We start from the raw sequence: 18,760 nt of genomic DNA, 5'->3' as shown, positions 1-18,760 counted from the left end.
AAGGGAATTTATCATATGGGATTCTTCTGCAGGGCTCAGTAGTCATGGTGTGAATCAGCAGTCCTTCAGTGCTCGTTGCAGTGCCTATGCAAGAGAAGGAGGGAGCTTAGGCTTGAGTCATTCCAAAGGACGGAGGTTCTGCTGGGCTCCTGGCAAACTGCAGCTCCCTGGGGCTATCTGCAGAGCAAGTCTGACTGCATCACATGTGGAAGAGACACCTCAATGTTACCTCCTCTGTGTCCATCCCTTAACTGCTCTGCCTTCAAAGGAAGCTCACGGTCCTCAACCCTATCAGTATTGTACCCTGAAAATGCCTTCCACGGTGAGGAATGTTTCAGAGCAGAGATCACTAGGGTTCATCCTGGAGGCGATGAGGCAGGTGCAGATGGAAGGGTGGAAAGGGAAGCTGTCTTTACTTCCCACTGCGTGGTGCAGTGCATACAATTTCAGACTTAGGCAGCTCTGTCTGTGACTTCCACTAACTGGACCTCAGCCATCTTTCCTCCCACTCAATCTCTCACGTACCATGTGTGCTCACTGGGACTTGAGAGCAGGGTTGAGGGAAGAACAAGCCACCATAAATATAGTAGGAGAGAGCATGCCATAATATCTCACCATGCCATAAATAACCATGTACTTCAGCTGTTCAGTGTTCCTCTGTGGAGCTACCTGGAATCACAGAGATCTTTTCCATTGGTTTTCAAGTGCTATCTATAAAGTCAGTTCCTTTGGGAACACATCCAGCTTTAGGCAGGAAAGTTGGATGTGCCTTCAAGATCGAGGATTTGTGGCAAAGGTGAAACTCCTAATGCTTCCACATTCAACCTCTCCTCAAAGAGGAGTAAGTCCAGTGGTAGGCCATGAGTAATGACACAGTGCTCTGCACAAGTGATGAAGGGCGGAGTTCTCTTGACTTTCTCCATGCTGCTGCTGCTGTTTTAACTGGAGCTATTATCAGTCAGAAATTGAGAAGTGGAAAATATGCTCTGCAGTAACAGAGGGGAAGAGAAGCCCCTGCTTTTGCATTTGCTAACATGGCCTGGAATGGATGGGTGTAAAAGTAGCACAAACTTGAAGCAGACAGTTTTTAAAGGATCCCATTAACTTGGAGTGCACTTGTAAGATGGCACATTCACTTTTGTTGCAGTTCCTTTCAAGATTAGCTTGTATGAAAGATTACAAGAAAAATTATCTTCTCTGATAATGTTCCTGCATTTTTTCTGGTTTTTTTGATGTTGGGATGCTTTTTTGTAAATTTTCCTGTTTCTTACTAGCTCTATGCTTTCTCATTATTTTCATTTTGTTTTCTGACTCATTATCTACCTTGTGTGTGTGGTAGACACAGCAAGACATAGGCTTGTGATGAGGGCAGGCACAGCTTCAGAGCAGTGACAGAGGGACAACCAGCAGAATGAATGCGGAGAAGGGAGGGGGATACTTGAAGACGTTCCTAAACAAGGATGTGGAACTGAGCATTTTCTCCCATTTAAAGGCTTAAAGTTACCAGTCTGTGACACAGCCTTTGAAGGGTCCTCATAGAGTATCCCCTTAAGAAAAAAAAAGCCTCTGGGAGCGCAGGGGGAGGAAACTGTCCCCATCTTGTAAAGAGACTTTCTCAGCACAGAGATCCCGGGCGCCCATTCCCTACCTGTTGCAGTCCCAGATAAAATTCTCATGTTAAGCAGATTCTGGCCTCTCCCCTGGGATTTACTTGCCTCCAAAAAGCATCATGTGCTTAACACTGTTTGCTGCCTGATTACTTCATATGGTCACACTGATGTACCAGCAACCCCAACTGTATTCTGCTAAACTGAACTTACCTGATGAAAGCCAGTGAGCTGTAGCCCAGCCATGCCACTCTGCTCAGCATGTGTTAGTGTAACGGCACAGAGATTGAAATCTACCAGACTTCGCTGGAGGGAGGCAAACCAGGCTTCACTTTTCGGAGTGAACTCGAGTCCACACCCATTAAACCCTTTCCCTCTCAATTCAGCAATGAACTGCCAGATCCGGGTTGCTGAGTGTAAATTCCCCTGTGGGCTTTAACAGGAGCCAGCTGGGCATCTTTCCTCGCAATGTGACTCCTCCCGGCCACACCAGCCTCCCTCCCCTCCTCCAGCCTTTTGAGACCAGGATGCTAGTAAAACAAAATTACATTATACGCAGGGTTTATAGTGGCGAGCCTTCCCTCTCCCTTGATGCATACAAATGCTTCCAGACTCAGAATGGATGAGTAACTGGTGCCCTGCCGTGAGCTCTGCTGCGTCTGACTGCAGACCCAGCCTGCCTCCTGCCAGAAAGCTGATGGGTTTTCTGGATGGGACCCTACTGGAAGTCGTCAGCAAAGGTGCTTAGAGCTGAGCCACTGGTGGCATTTGAAGGGGGAAGAAGGAAGGCTGTGGTCCTGTGAGCCACAGGCAGCTTCCTACAGAGGCCAGCTGTGTGCTCCCCTCCTATGATTTCACTGTCCCGTGGCTCTGAGTAGCCTTGGCAAGCTCCACGGGCTGCAGGGTGCCTGGATAGCACTGGCTGGAGGCCATTGCTTTCCTCCTTCCCCCGTGCTGTGGCGTGGCTGCTGGGAGCTATTGGTACGATTGGGATGCATAGAAAAGGATGCCACCGGCATGCAATTATTCCTCCTAAGGGTTTCCCGGGGTCAAAGCACGTATGTTGCACAGGTTTCGAGCCAAGGGGCAGCAGTGGACCATGGCTTGAACGACCTGCAAGGAACACCTGGAGACCTTGTGGCTGCACATTGTGCCCAGGGCTTTGCCAGGGGTCCGAGCAGGCCATCCAGCTGTGTTGATGAGGCCAAGAGTACAGCCAGCAGGTCACTGGGCCCCAGTGCAGCCCAGCAGACAGCTGCTGTAGTGGTGGAGCCATCTTCTGCACCCCGCAGCTGTGTGCAGTCTGTGCTAGACAGTGTGCCCCTGTGCATTCGGAACTGTGGCTTTCCCATGGGAACAGCCACAGAGGCATGCTGTGGGAGAATAAACTAATGTCTGTAGTGAAAGGCCGTGGCATGGAAGACCCTGTGTCTGTCTGGTGTTTCCCATCAGGGCACTGGAGTGGCAGATGCCAGATTCAGTGGGACCCATCTCTTGCCACATGCATGTGGGCCAGGATCATCTTTCATAACCTGGGCTCATACCTCAGGTCATTGCTCCTGAAGCTGAGAAACGGGATCAGAAATTTGGGAAAGCCCCTAGGAATTACCAAGATCACTCAGGGAACGATTGAAAGAGCCTTGATTTCTAGGACACGCCACTCATCTCCTGACTGACCGGCCATTGCCCTTGGTTGTTTTTCATCTTCCAGCACTCTCTCCAAGTGTTGCCACGCCACGGTGGCCCTGCTGTACCCCTTCACCTGGCAGCACACCTACATCCCCGTGCTGCCCCCTTCCATGATCGACATCGTGTGCTCGCCCACCCCCTTCCTCATCGGCCTGCTCTCCAGCTCCCTGCCACGCCTGAAGGAGCTGCCGGTGGAGGAGGTGAGCCCCGCAGCCACACCGCGGCCTTGGTCTCCGTTGCTTCCAGCGGGCTGAGTTGTCTCCTGTGGCAGAAAGGCTGCTCTTGAGACTCCGCTTTGGCAGCCGGTAGCGTCAAGGAGTCGAGCTCTCGTCCTCTGGCTCCTGCAAGTGTGGGGTGGGGGAGGAAGCAGATGTCCCCCAGGGAGGCAGAGGGCTGCGCTTTGCCTTGGCCGCAGCTTGGGAAGACAGGGGGCTGGGATCTCCCACCGTGGGGCTGCTGTGGTTAGGAGATGATTTTATTAAAATTTCTGTTAGTTTCTGCACAGTGCTGCCTAGGGGCAGAGCACAAGGTCTGCTAGGCTTGAAATGCGATTGCTACAAATAGCTGCCCCTTTAATTAGCACAGGCGCCTAAGGAAAGGAATACATGATTAAGAATGGGATTCACGGTGCACAAAGGTGAACGCAGCAAGGCTGAACGTGGCTGGGGAGGCATCTCCCGCCCTGCCCACCCAGGGGACAGTGGTGCAGCGCACAGGGAGAAAAGATGGAGCTCTGACCCTGACCGGGCCTCGGAGCAGAGCCTCCTGCTGTCCCGGCTGTTCTGCGGTCCGTGGCGATGGTGTCAGAGAGCTGCAGCCAGGGCTCCGCTCTGGGCTCATGCTGGGCGCCTCCTCCAGCTGCAGGGGTGGGTCGGTGGAGCAGGGGCAGCGCTGAAGCTTTTCCTCCAGGGCAGTTACAGATTAAGATGAACTCCGACGATGGAAATAACAACGTTCCCTTTTTATTCTTGTTCTTCCACTCTTAGGTCCTCGTCGTTGACCTTGTAAATAACCGGTTTCTGAGACAGGTGAGCAGGGCTATTGCTTATCCTTCATCTTCTCCCCCTTTTTTACACCACACCTTACTTCCCTCTGTTTGCTGACCTGCCTGGCTGGGTGGATTGCTTACTCCCCGCGCAAACTGAGGCAGGATTTGTGGCTGGCAGCATTATAGGGGTCACTGTGTACTTATATAATATGGGCATCCCAAACCACCGCTGTTAAAGACCAAATCATTGTCCGTTATCTCTCATTTTCATTATCATTTCATGCTCATTATCATTTGAGCACAGTGGGTCCTTAAGTGGCGTCCTGCAAGGCTGAGGGCAGAGCTGGAAAGCCTCAGCTCAGCGCTGTCTGCTGGGGAGCAGCGCAGGCTCTGCCAGCCTGTGTCTGTCAGTCACATCTCCTATTGCATACCCAGCCTTGATGGGAAAGGGAGCCTTGATGATTTCGTCAAATCATTCCTGCCCAGTGAGCCTGTGGTTCCTCACTCCTTGCACTGGGTGGGTCCCAAGTAGGAAGCTGGTACACAGGAGTCTGTGTGTTGCTCCGCAGACAAGATTGCTTGCCGATTTTTACCTCACTTTGTTGTAGAGAGAAACAATGGGATATTAAAGGGAAGAGGATAGATGAGTGAACATACTCCTGGCCCAGGAAGCTATTTTTGCCCCAGAGCTCTTTGGCAGATTGCTGAGCAACACTGGCTGCATTGGTCCTGCCGTCCCTCAGGTCCCATGGATAGGATGGGGCAAGTGCACCTCCTGCTGCAGGAAGTGGTGTGTGGGTGAAGGCCACTCCTTCAGTGCGGTTCTTGCTTGTCAGCTGCCTTAGCTGCAGTGATACGCTTCACCTTGCACCTCTTTTTGGGAGGTTTAAGCTAAATCATGCTGTCTCAGCTGGGGCTGGTTGGAGCTCGAACACAGCCACCAGCAGTTCCTTGGCTTTGTTGCTCTGTGGGAACTTGTTATGCTTCCATAACGCAATCGTGCCTGAGAAGAGCTGAGCAGGGGTTGTGCTCACCTGACTGCATGCCAGCATTGTTCAGATATGTAGTCTCTGAGGTGTTGCGAATGCTCCCAGGCAGATGGTAGGGCCACGGGTGAGCCTTGCCCGGTAGCCTCTCAGGTCAAACACCTGAAATTCTTCCAGAATAGGGGAATATTTGGGAAAAAGACACCCCCATTCTCCGTCCTCTCGTGCTTCTTCACAGTCCTGCACTGGGAGGTGCTGGGAACATGCCAAGCATATTACGCCTTCTCCCTCTCCCTCTTCCTCTCCTCACAGTTTATTTTTAGCGCTCCCCCTGCCGTGCTGGGGACAGGATAGGAGCTGGTGAGGAGAAGGGCAGGGGCCAGCCATCTCCCGGCCCCAGGCCCTGAGGAGGTGGATCTGTCTTACAGATGGAAGATGAGGACTCCATCCTGCCCCGCAAGCTGCAGGCTGCCCTAGAACACATTTTGGAACAGAGGAATGAGCTGGCGAGTGACAAGGAGGAGGGCCCTGTCAATGGCAAGCAGGGTAAAGCATGGTGCCTTTCAGTTTCAAACCTTTTCCTGCACCTTTTTCAAAGTCTTTTCCTGCCCCTTTTTCTCCTGTCGCTTCTTAGGGGAGAGTTAGGCTTGTATTGAATTTAACACCACAGAAATAGGAGGTAGGTCAGGATTTTGGTGGAAGCTGTATTAAATATTCCATTGCACTGGGGTCAGCTCTCTTTGGGTGAAGAGAAACAGTACTTTATCCCTTCCTGGCTCTGTCCATCCTTCCCTTACGGCTGCAGGGAACACCTGTCCTCCTTTCAAGGGGAACCCACAGGCACCTCTCTGCTGCTGCCAGTGTGAGAGATGCAGGCTCCTCCTGGGGACAGTCCACTGGCAGAGCTGCAGGCTCGGAGGTGGCCGTGTGGCTCACAGGTGACAGGGCTGAGACAGCTCTTTGCGGGGCAGTATGAGCATCTCTTGGTTGGAGGGGAGCGTGAAGAATGTGCTAGTTTGGGCTGGGATAGGGTCAGTTATCTTCACAGTAGCTAGTATGGGGCGATGTTTGGGATTTGGGCTGAAAACGGTGTTGATAATTCAGGGGTGCTTTAGTTATGCTGAGCAGCACTTACACAGTCAAGGCCTTTTCAAGACCAGCAGACTGAGGCAGGCACAAGAACTTGGGAGGGGACACAGCTGGGACAGCTGACCCCAACTGACCAAAGGGATATTCCATACCATATGATGTCATGGCCAGCATATAAAGCTGGGGGAAGAAAAAGGAAGGGGAGGATGCTCGGAGTGATGGCGTTTGTCTTCCCAAGTGACTGTTATGTGTGACGGAGCCCTGCTTTCCTGGGGATGGCTGAACACCTGCCTGCCCATGGGAAGTGGTGAATGGAATTCCTTGTTTTCCTTTGCTTGCGTGTGCAGCTTTTGCTGTATTTATTAAACTGTCTTTATTTCAACCCACGAGTTCTCTCACTTTTACTCTTTGGATACTCTCCCCCATCCCACTGGGGGGGAGTGAGCACCAAGACAAAGCTTGGTGGTTTTCAAAGTAGTAGCAGCCCAGTCCTCTTCCATGGCAAGCACTTCCTAGGATGCTGTCTCTCTTGAGCAGCTTTCTCTGCTTATGTCAGATCTGAAAAAAACCCAGGGAGTTTGTACCCAGGGCTTTTCCTAGCATCTCCTTACAGCACTATCCTCACCGCTGCCTCTTTGTTTTCTCCTTAGAGACCAGCCCTTTGAATGAGGTGGTGTCTGAGGCCTTTGTTCGTTTCTTTGTGGAGATTGTGGGCCACTACTCCCTCTTCCTGACCCCCACCGAGCGAGAGGAGCGGACCCTGCAGCGCGAGGCTTTCCGCAAGTCCGTTTCCTCCAAGAGCCTCCGACACTTCCTGGAGGTCTTCATGGAGACACAGATGTTCGGGGGCTTCATTCAGGAGCGGGAGCTGCGGAAGCAGGGAGTCAGAGGTGAGGGGCTCTGCTGTTGCGGAAACTGCTGTTGCTCCTGTGAGAGCCAGGAGATGCTCACCAGCTGCCAGCCCCAGCCCCAGCCCCATGGCTAGATACTGCAGTGTCTGTGCAGGGACACTGGGAGGGACACGGCAGGGAAGTGCTAGCATAGGCTGACAGTTTGTTCTGACACCCCTGTGTGGCCTTCAGGAAGCCATTTGGGGATTTTTTTTTCTCTCTGTTTCCTTATCTTCCCAAAGGGGAGCATCACCTCACAGGAAGGTGGTGAGGCGTAATGTTTGCACAGTGCCTGAGAACGGGCTGCTGAAGATCGGAGGCTTTTTGTGTGTGACCTGGTAGCTTCTTATCAAGGTTGGGCTTACAGGCACCCTTCACCACTGCAGTAAGGGACATAAGCGGTATCCTCCATGTGTGTGCCTCCTCATTCCACATTGAATTCTCATTAGGACTGTCATAGAAGGGGTACACTGCTTGAACAACATTTATTCTTGCAGTCCCTCATGTCCCCTTCCCGTGTCTAGAGGAAGAACTGGCTGTATTGGTTATGGCTTTTTTGGCTAGTAGAAAATGTGAATGCTCGTGTCCCTCCCAGAGCTGCTTCTGTTGTTTCACTCCTGTTATCCCAAGTCCTGAGGGCTCTACAGGCAACTGAAGTTTCTCATCCCTGCCTCAGCAGTTTCCTCCCAAGCACTCATAAGCAGTGGACACTCGAATAGATGGCTGATTCAAAGAGTTTTTACAGGGTGGTACATCCCATGTGATGATTCCACAGCTGATCTCACTCTCTGGACTTAGCTGTGTCTGTAGCAGAATGAACGGAGTTTTTGTCTCTCCCTGTGTGAGGTACAAAAACTCAGGCAGCCTTGCAGTGGGTTAGGGAGCTCCTGTCCCAGATCTGGGCTCAGCTGGTAGAAGAGGTGGAGTAAGTTGTTCCCTCTGTGTGCAATAGTTTATTGGTAAGCTTGGGGCAGTACGCTTTCAGATGGGCAGTCTGACTTTTATTTATAGGGAAACAAAATAGAAGTTGTTAACTTCTTTCTTTCTGCAGGACTGTTTGAGGTACGGGCTCAGGAGTACCTGGAAACACTTCCCAGTGGGGAGCAGAGTGGAGTCAATAGGTTCCTGAAAGGCCTAGGTAAGGAACCAGCACCCCCTTGGCTTCTCATGAGGCTTGGGATTCTTGTTGCCTTCAGGTTTGGCAGCAGAGAAGCTGCCAAAGGGTGGCAGGGCTCTGCTGGTGACTGACTGCCGTGCTCTGAGCTGTGAGTGAGCAGCGCCTGGCTGTGTATCCCTGCTCTGGCACACTGTTGGCTCTGCCCCCGATCTGCCACTGACCTGGAGGCTGATGGAGAACCAAAGATTTGGGCCATGGGCTATGTCTCCATCTTCCAAAGGAGGCAACGGAGCAGCCAGTGACTTGTGAGTGGTGGATGCATGTCCTGGCGGGGGGAGTGACACAGTCTCCATTGCCTTCAGGTTTGCATTTAGGGATCAGCAGTGGGAATTGCCCAGGAGCATCCCAAGGCTGAATCCATGTTCCGCTGTAAGGAGAGCTAGATGAGAGCTCCAGGCTGAGCTTAGAAGTTCTTGCTAAGTCACTGGACGCCATGGCTAAGAGAGTTTGATCTTCTGTTCAGATCACATCCCTGGCCCTCTTGCCTCTTCTTGGCCATTTAGGAGCAGCAGTGTCTGTGGGGCTGGTGTGCCCTGCCTCTTACCCACATGTGCTTTGGCCAGGTGAGCTTAGTAATAAGTTCACCTTCCAGGATCACTGAGCAAGTGGGCTCTGGAGGGTGTGCTGCGGGGCTGGCAGAGTCCCAGTCTGACGCTGCTTCCAGGGGGTGGGCAGAGCTACGGCCTGCTCTGCTGGCACTTGCTTCCAGCTTTGCAGGGCGGGTGGCTGTGGGTAAGGACCCAGGGCTGGCAGCAGGAGTGATTCTCTGTATAGGCTTCCTCAGCTGGTGGTGGTGAGGAATGACACTTGTTTTGCCTGTTACTGTGAGGAGTCCGTTTTCCTTTCTCTGTCTCTCCAGGTAGCAAAATGAAATTCCTCCACAAAAAGTAAGAGCAAAGCACATCATTCCACAGAAGAGAATGGCTTTACCATTTAACAGCAATAAATCAGACTATTATCAACCATTCCGATTCAGCCTGCTCCCAGGAGCCAACAGCTTTGGGGAGCTGACCACAGCCAGGACGTGCTCGCACAGACGTGTGGTGCCACAGGAAGATTTGATGGCTGCGGGGCTGCCGGGACAGGTTTCTGGATAACTACAGTACCATGCACTGGACCAAGCACTCTCTGAACTCTGCACTAGCACGTTGCAGGCATCCCAGCAGATTGGATCTCTTAGCTAGTCAATTCTTTGTTTTGTTGTATTTTTCTATTTATATTGGGTTTAGAACAATTATTAACCAATGACTCTTGCCCTGCCTCCTCTCTGCCTGATGCTGCAGGAGGACAAAGTGGGACTCCCACGGGACTGAGCCGGCAAAGCTCAGGCATGGAGGAGGGGAGGAACAGAGAGGTATGGAAATAGGTCTCTGCAAAGTAAGGATGCTGCGGGCTGCAGGGATGATGTGGACTGACCAGGAGGAGCTTCCAAGCAAGGGAGAAGGGTGAGGGGGAACCACTAAACCTACTGAGGACTTGATGGGCCAGCCAGCTCCCGGGTGGCTGTGCCAGGGGGTCCTGGCACAAGAAGAGGTCTTTCCTTATGCAGTGTAATTAAAAGCAAGTGGTGTAAAAGGCAGCAGACCCTTGGTGTTTTGGGGAAGGGGACAAGCCGTGTCTGCCCACTGGCCCACCTGGTGCCAAGTGTGAGCCGGAGAGGACATTTAGAAGCTGAACTCTTGGCTTGGCCAAGCCTTTGGCTTCTCTTTAAGCCTCACAGCCTGGATGGCCTTATTCCCTAGCCTGGCCACTTGCAAGGGGAGCCCAAAGTGGAGCTCATCTGCAGGGTCTTGCCAGGGAAACCCGCTTCCTGAAAGTGGGATGTGCTCTCCCAGCTCAAGTGTTGCTGCTGGGAACCATGGTAGGAAGTGGACAAGGGGAGAGTGCCTGCTGCTACCTTCTGTGCTGCCAGCTAGGGAGCAGGGAGGACCTTCTGCTTGCCTCTCTGTTCCAGTGGGGAGGAGAGGTGAGGAGGTGTTGGGGAGGCGCATGGAGGTTGAGGGTGGGATGAGGGCGCTTTTCCAGCTGGTGCAAAAGCTGTTCCCTTGCACCACTTGTGAAGGCAGTCAAGAGCAGCTGGAACATCCTTGGGTCTCCTTTGCTCTTTGAAGAGGAAGCCAGAGGGTAACTCTGCTATGGCCCGAAGGGGAATCTCTTCCCCAGGGCCTGGGGGGTTGCAGGGTTAGAGCTGCGTGTGGGTACCTTTGCTGTGGGCAGCCATGCTACGCTGGGCTACACAGGGCTGCCAGAGTTTTTGAAAATGGTCCGTGTGCCCCTTGTTGACGAGTAGTGGGGTTCAAGGGGGCTCACCTCCACACGGTAGCGTGGGTCCAGTGCTGCTCTGAATCTTTTGAATCCTGCATTTCCGAAGTTTCCTGCAGCCTCTTCCTGTGCTGTGTTTAAGGACAGAGGATGTGGGTTGTGATGGGTGGTGGCAGGAGCAGGCAGCTGGGTGCGTGGAGAGATGGAGGGCTGAGTGCTTGGGGAGAGGGTGCTTCACTGAGGGGCTTGTTATGTCTTGTGACCTGCTACTATCTGGGGACCAGGTAAGCTGCACAAATGGCTCTAGATGGCCCTGCTTGTGCAGGGGTTGGCCTCAGAGGCCCCTTCCCACCTCAGCCTTTCTGTGGTTCTGTGATGAGCACCATAAATACTGAAGAGCAGTAATGCCACGAGGGGGAGGGGGGAGGTAGGCAGCACTTGCAGCTCTGTGCTCCCTAACCCATGTGCAGGGACAGCTGAAGCAGTGATAGAGGGGGTCGGAGAAGCCAGCAGCATTTATCCACCCCCCTCCCCAGGGTCAGGCTCCCACAGGGGTGACCAGGTGGAGGGTATGGGGAGCTGCCCCTCGGGTGTGCTGAGCAAAATTTGGCACTACTTAAAGCCCAGTTTGTCACAGGACACAGTGGTGGCCCACCAAAGGAAACTGCAGTGGAGTTCAAGGTGAATCAAATGCTGTGTTTTGGTTCTCTTTTTAAAAGGTGTTTTTATTTTTAATGGTAGCAAAATGAGGGTTTGCAAAGCTGGGATGCACCCACACATGCAAAGGCAGCCAGGATGCCTGCAAAGCTTTTTGGGGTGCTAAATGAAGCTGATCTTGTGGCTCAGCTCAGGCCTCCAGAAGCAGGTGTCCTACGTGGCCCGCAGCTGCCAAGCCTGTTCCTCGGGGCTCCATGTTCCCCTTCTTGAGTGACATTTTCAACAGCATGGAACTTCGCCTTCCTCAGTGGGTGCTGTGGTAAGGAGCTGGGAGGGATTCCCGGGATGCCCGATGCTCACAAGCTCCTTAGCTCAGCTTGAACTCATGTGTGAGCATGCTGAGATACTGGCAGCATTTACAGAAATATCCTAATAGCTCAAATTAAAAAGGGTGGTGAAATAGCCCCATTTATCTCATTTGGGGGCTCCACGCGGTCTCTGCCAGCACTGGGCTCTATGGCCGCTCAGTGCTTTCATTGGCAGCTCTCAGGAAAGTGGGAATCAAGCCTGCATAGCGTACAGAATCCAAGGAGGGTCTTAAAAAGCAGCAGCATGAGGAGTGCAATGAAAGAAACATGAGCAGCTGTGTCATTGAGGATTTACAATGAAAGTGGGACAGAAAGCGTTGGTCTCCAGCTGCAGGACAGCCTCTCCAGCTTTATATCAGGTGGTGTTGCCTCCGGATGAGAAGGACCCTGCGTCCCTTAGGGCTCTGGAAGTTTGGGAGGAACCCACCTGTGAAGAAATGCGTAAGACTGTCTGACTACAGATCCGTGTGCCCTCCTGTGGAGGCTGCTGACAGCAGGTGGCCAGAGAAGACTATGAATAGAGCCCGTATGCTGGGTATGCCCGATATACTATATATATGCTATAAATACCCAAAGCGTTATATTTGCCTGTATGTCCCACAGCCAGTGGTCTTCTGCACCAGAGCTGGTGTCTCTGTTTAGTAGCCTGGGATGAGTTTCTCTTCCATGACTGTGTGTGCATGGGTGTAGACAAACGTGCTAAGGCAGGAGGCCAGTTTGGGGGCAGTACGGATTTACCAAAGGGTACTGGAGAACCGCGACACTCACTCTGCAAAGTTAAATGTTACAAGCCACCACCTCTGCTCCCTGCTGGTCCCTGAGTAATCGAGCAGCTTGCACATGCCGATGTGAGCAGCTCTGTGGGGCCTGTGATGCCCAGGGGAGCTGCACTTGCTGACACCCAAGCCGCTGGCTAAACCCTGAACCCTATACCCCTCCTTGGCTTCCCCATGCAGGCTGTCGGCGTCCTGCGAGAGCTCAGGGTATTGGGCAAATCCCGGCTCTTACAGGTACTTACGGGAACGCCTCGTTCACCATACAGTTGTCCATTCATCACTGATGGTGGCCCGTGCCAGCAGGACAGGGAGCCCTGTGCAGTCGAGGGACGAGACCCTGCCCTGCCAGGGTGGGTCTGATTTGGGTTTGGAGGGGTGTAGCCGCAGGGCTGTGGTCGTGGGCAGCTGCGGGGGTGGGTGTGTGCCCGGTACCAGTGGCCGAGGGGTTTGCAACCTACCTCTCTGCCTGGAGACAGCTTTAAGGTCGCAGGTGCCAGCGGGCAGCTTGCAGGTGTAGAGCCCCAGGCAGCCGCTGCAGTCTGGGGGCTTCTGGCAGGGCCGGGACTGGATGCCGCGGCAGGAGTGCTGTGGAGGGAGGGAGAGTGGTGGCCACTGTGCCACCATCCAGCCTTGCCCAGCTCCTGGCCCAGGACCCCCTCCCAGTCACAGGGGTGTCACCACTGTGCTCACACTGCTGAGAGCCCTGGCCCCAAGGAGCCCGTGCCATACGCAGCCCCAAAGAAGTACCTACTGCACAAGCTTGGGCTGCCCGAGAGCAGCCTCTCATGAAGTTGGAAGGTTTCCTTTTGGGGTGTGCATGTCCCACAGTCAGTGTGTCAGTTATTTTGGGGTGATGTGAACTGCTCAGCCCTGGGACCATGCTTGCCAGGGGCTGTTGGCTCCAGATGCTCAAGCTGACAGTGGTGTGATGTCGGGGGGGGGGGTGAGTTGAGCTCAAAAGAGCCTCTTCATCTCCCCCAGCTGGGCCGGGTGGAGAGGCTCTTGTTAGAAAGCAAAGCCAAGTTGCAGAAGATTATGTGATATGATGGGATGAGCATTTGCTGGTGGATGTTTGGTTTCCATTTAAAACAGCAAAATAATGCAGTAAAACCTGCAGTAGCAGGACAAGCTACTCACCAGGCTATAGAGCAACAGCTTCATGCAAGGAGCTGGAGAAGTCAGGGCCCGAAGGAGTAGTTCCAGGAGCAGTTCATTACCACTTTTGGCAGACAGCACGCTAAGCAGCTGCCCCCCACAGCCATGACACAGCCTCTGCCCCACTGCCTCTACCCTCTTGCTGCAGTGTTACCTACCCCGGCAGAGCATCACCCGGTACTTCTTGGGTAAGGCAAGCTCTGCTTGTGTCGCAGACTCAGAGCTGCTTTGGGTTTGATAAATGAGAAGTTGCTTATTTGTGGGATGCAGTGCTGAGCCTGTGGAGCAGGTTTCCCACGGGCAGTGAAGGTCTGTGCCTCCCTCCAGGCAGCACTGCGAGGAGCGGTGCCCATCGGTGCAGCAGGGGGTGTCAGGGAATGGTGCTGAGCTGGGAGATCTTCATAGCAGTGCTGGTGGGGCGGTGAATGCGAGACTGGGGGCAGGGGAGTGTTGCTGGGGCTGGAGAAGGACTGTCCCTCAGCTCTGGGGACAGTACAGGGGGACAAGTGCAGCCAGATCTGTGCTCACCTCCTGACGTGCTTGTCACCTGCATGCATGGCCATCAGCTCTGCTCTAAGCCTCACCAGGTGCTGGGTGTCACTGCACCACAAGCCAAGCAGTGCTGTAAGGCCACGCTGTGACCAAGTACTTCCACACTTGGCTCACGAGGAATAGCCCAAAAGCAGCTTTTCTGCCTGATGTTTGCAGGGTCATGGCACACTCGGCACCTGCTCCTGCTGCACTTAGTCCTGCCTGGTTTTTATGTCCCCACAGTGCCACAGGGACTGTCAGGCAGTGAGGCTGTGTGTGGGGGTGCTGGGGCTCAGGTGTGCATGGGGGACCCCGTTCTGAAGCTGGAGAGCTGGCTGAGCTGCTCAGGCAGGTACCACCAATGTGAGGGCAAACAGTGGCAGCCCATGGGTCGGTGTGGGTGCAGCAGCCCTCGGCCTGGAGGGGAGGTGCCACCCCAGTCCTGCTCTGCCAGGGCCCCAGCCTTGGCTGCCTAGCATGAGCGTATGGCCAAACAGCTGCAAGCCTTTGGGCGGTGAAGCTGCTGGCAGCTCGGGTCGCGGGGCTGTGCCGGGAGGATGCTCTCCTTTCTCTGCATTGCAGCAAGGCAGTGCGTTTGGGGGCTGTCCTGCCTGGTTTCGCTGTCTGTGCTGCACAGACCTACCAGAGCTGCTGCTGGCTCCCTGTTACAAAAAGCACCGGGGGCTGATGACATCCTGCCCGCTCGCCCTGGAGGAACCCACAGAGCTGTGAAGCAGAGGGAAGGGCCTGTTTCTTTGGTCCCATCCTCTTTGTTCGGCACTCATAACGCCGTTATGCACAGCCCCTCCATGCCCTGCAGGCAGGTCAGCTGAAGGGGCTCACCGAGCTGCCTGCCCCACGGTCAGGAGTGGGGGGCTGGTGTCTCCCCTCACTCCTGGTCCCCCTGCAAGCCCTCCATGCAAAAGCTCATTCTTGCTGGCTGCGTTGTGCTTACCGTGTCCCCGTTGAACTTCCCGTAGCCCTTCAGGTGATGGCTCAGCCCCAGGCTCCTGCTGCGGGAGGGCTGTGGCGGGACCCTCTGGGGCTTGCCGGGGGGGTCCTGCTCACCACTGTCCAGCGGGGGCTTGGCCATGGCCTTGCTGGGGGACCTGGATCCAGGGGGGGCCTCTCCCATCACCTCCCATGCACCGGCTGGGGTGCGGCTCCTGTCTGAGCCCTTCCCAGGCAGGTTGTCCCCTCCATCTCCAGGTGGCCAAGGATCTTCTCCAGGGCCTCCAGCTCCTGGCTGCCTCTTTGGGGTGTCGGCCTGGCCTCCCAATGCCGCAGATGGTACCAGGGCTGAACAGAACAGCACCAGGAGGAGCGCAGCAAGCAGCAGCGCCTGGACCTTCATCCTCAGGACCTGGCTTTGCTCGGGGTCCACCTGCCCAGACAAGGCTGTTGGAGGCAGGAACAGAGGCAGAAGCTGCCTATCTTCCCTGCCGCTGGATCCAGCCAAAGCCATTTTTATAGGGCAGGGACATATCCCAGGGGCACAGCCTTTTTCGCCCGCCCCTGCTGTGTCCCACCTCCCTACTTCTGAACAAACCCGGCTGCTTGCGTGAGCCCCCATCCCCCACCCTTGCACTCGCAAACACCCCAGCACCCTCCCACCATGGCCACCCCATCCCTGCTGATGGGTACACGTGTGCCTGCACGCAGCATCTCCCACCGCTGAGCGAAGAGTCTTTTAGCTAAATCACATTTGCAAGCAAGGTCTTAGTAAAGGGAAGGGCTGCCGGTGAATGTTTGTGCGTGGCAGGGGGAGAGGGGGTGTATAAGATCAAAATGAGTCCCTTCAGTCTCTGAAAAGGCAGCCGTTTTATTTTCAGTTCGGTTGCCTGAGGAGGTAGCACTGATGAGATACAGCTTTGTCAGCTCTCCAGCCCACCCCTCGTACCTTCTCAGCTCTTTGCCCAGTTTTAGCCAAATCTGATGGGAAGGTGGCAGGCTCAGAGGTAAGGAGTTACTATGAGCCTGGTGAAAGTGGTCTGGGTAGAGGAAAGACACCCAGTTAATGCCTCCATCCATTGCAGTGGGATCTCACTTCTTATTAAACAGCAGAGCCCACCCAGGTGGGCTGCACTAGAGCTGCCCTGACCAAGCTTTAGTCAGCTGATGGGTGGCCTCTGTATGAAAGGAAAGGTGAGTCTGTACTCCAGGCTTACTATCAATCAGGTTCAAAAAACAGCCAGCACCAAGACCCAACTCCACTGGAAATTAATTTTAATGAGTTTCAGTGTTTACTGAACTGTTGGTGCCGGCAGTTGCATCCTGTGCACATCACGTGCTGGGAGAGAGGAGGTGACTTTTCCTCATTGCTCCATCAGGAATGCCTTTGCTCCTTAATACTTGTCCATATTTGGCATCTTTCTTGGATGGAGAAGGGATGGCACCCTTCACCACATCACAGCTTCCCCATCAGCACCCTCTTGGCAGAAATAGTCACAGTCTATCGTGATAGTCTATAGATAGTGATAGTCTATCGCTGTCCCCTTCCCCTCGGCCCCATTTATTAGTGGGAAGGGTCACCCCAGAGTCTTTTTCCACTGAGCCCTGTCTCTTCATCCACCAAAGGGCACATGCACGGGGCTGGAGGAGAGAAGCTTTTCATTCAAAATTGCTCTGTGTGCCTGCTGAGGAAGGGCTGACAATGCTGGCTTTGGACACAGCATTTGAGTAGGATGCTGTCATGGTTTCTAGCCAGTGGGGAGCCCTGAATTAAAACACTGGGAAGGATGGGCACCAGTCCCACCACTGCAGCCACCACCACCTCTGACTGCTCCAAGACCAGATTTCCAGTGTGAAAGCTGTCTGTGGTCCTGCCTGCTGTGCTGCATCCTCCTGGTGGGAGGAAGGACTCGAGGGTGTAGTGAGTTGCTAGCCCACCCCCCTGGGTGTGAGCAAAAGGAAGGCAGGAGACCAGGCAGGAGACCAGAGAGCTGATTTCTACACACCTCCTGCTATTATTTTCTGTATAGACAGCAAAGGTGTAACTAGCAAAGCACAGATATTTTTATGCATCGCTGTTGTGTTGATGACCTTGGACACCACCGCTGGTGTGAACCTGTAAGGGAGAGGGCGGCTGTTTCACAGACACTGTACCTGAAGCCTGTGCTGGACCCTCTCTGTCCTGCTCTCCCCCTGACATCATTCTGGCATTTGTAATTGCACCGTGGGCATTCCCCTGTAGACCAAGGATGAGTTCATGTGGTCACTGGCCTTCTTACCTCTAACGTGGGAATGGCTCAGCAGCCTTGAGCCAGCAAGGATCCCTGTAAGACCCACACAGAGGTCTCTGGCCACTCACCCACTGCCATCCCCTTACTCCCCTGTCGGCCACTGATGGTCCTGCATAACACTGGAAAACCACAGGTAGAGCTGGTGTCTTCCCACCCTCAAGTGTAGTCACTCAGGGGCTGGAAGATATCTAGAAGGAGATGAGTTACACAACAGAAGAGTGAGAACCTGGTTTCCATAGCTAAGCTGGCTACATTAGCTAATTTTCAAAAGGCTGTGGACCAGACTTAATCTGCATAAAATTATCTAAGTGTAGACGTCCTTGCCAATGAAGATGCTGGAGGGGTTAAAGGCAGAGGCATAACCGTGCAGCTTTAGCCTGGAGAGGGACAAGGAAGGTCTGCCTCTGCTCCTGTCTTTGCTGTGTACTCACTGTGAAATTCGCAGAATCACTTGAGCTACATGGCTTGCCTGTCCACCTGTAAAGAAGGGCTGTGCTTCCCCTCCTCCCTCAAAACAATATCCTTAGCTTGAGCTTCCGCGATGGTACCAGGAGACACCTTGTTCCAGAGGGAAAGGAAGGTGTGACTAAACATTCTGGTCCTAGCACGCAGTGCTCTGTTAGGATCGCATCCCTGCCAGTGCTCCTCTCCAGCCAGCCACTTGCGGGAAGTTTTCTCTGCAAAATGCTCAGCGGTTTTCCAGGTGGTCAGTAATGGAGGTGAGGTGAGGGGGGCTTGCTGACTTTTGCTTCAGGCTTGACATTCTGGGCTGAGGGTGAAGGAAGCCCCAGTTTCAGCGGGAGGCATGTGGAACAAGGGGCAGTCATCTTTTAAAGGCCACCAGCTGGCCCCTGGTTACCCCTTTCTGATTAGATTTGCCTGCTTTCTCCAGGGGCATTGCACTTCAGAGCAAGAAAGGGCAGCTTTTGCTGTCTGGCTTGGGAAGACTGATGAGGTTGTCCTACGCTGTTATGTGCCTGCCAGCTGCACCTGGCCACAGGTTATGGTCCATTGAACCTCTTGGATGGAAACCAGGAGTAAGCAGCAAGAGAGGATGTTGCTGCTGGGCCCACCTAAAGAGACATGGTCCTGAAGATCTAGGAGTTGATGACAGAGGAGCTACCATGATACTAGACAGCAGTGACACAAGGTGGAGAAAGGGAAAATTCCCTCAACAGAAAGTCTGGAAGGACTGAAGGTTCAGGGAAGCAGGTCTGAAAGACCAGAAACCAGCTTTTCTTTACAAAGAAGTTCCCTAGGTTGGGGCCTCCTTCTGTGAAGATTTACTCAAGACCAAAACATTAGATGAGGGAGTGAGATACACTACCAACAAGCAGCAGACA

The 18,760-nt window shown here is 53.8% G+C and overlaps 1 protein-coding gene across 3 annotated transcripts in view; it reads left to right on the top strand.

Annotated features, from left to right (window-relative positions):
• Nucleotides 1–10,005, top strand: part of DENND2A (DENN domain containing 2A) — a 60,164-nt gene extending 50,159 nt beyond the window's left edge. For all 3 annotated transcript variants that reach the window (XM_055807929.1, XM_055807927.1, XM_055807928.1), the window contains exons 15-20: nt 3,319–3,496; nt 4,283–4,324; nt 5,699–5,816; nt 7,010–7,249; nt 8,301–8,387; nt 9,286–10,005. In XM_055807929.1, coding sequence (XP_055663904.1) covers nt 3,319–3,496; nt 4,283–4,324; nt 5,699–5,816; nt 7,010–7,249; nt 8,301–8,387; nt 9,286–9,317 — 697 coding nt within the window. In that variant the 3' untranslated portion in view covers nt 9,318–10,005. The remainder of the gene's footprint in view (nt 1–3,318; nt 3,497–4,282; nt 4,325–5,698; nt 5,817–7,009; nt 7,250–8,300; nt 8,388–9,285) is intronic.
• Nucleotides 10,006–18,760: the final 8,755 nt, after the last annotated feature.

This window comes from Falco peregrinus, chromosome 6, assembly GCF_023634155.1.
Source record: "Falco peregrinus isolate bFalPer1 chromosome 6, bFalPer1.pri, whole genome shotgun sequence".
Taxonomy (NCBI): domain Eukaryota; kingdom Metazoa; phylum Chordata; class Aves; order Falconiformes; family Falconidae; genus Falco; species Falco peregrinus.
Note: the sequence above shows the minus strand (reverse complement) of the source record. Positions and strands in the feature narration are given on the sequence as shown.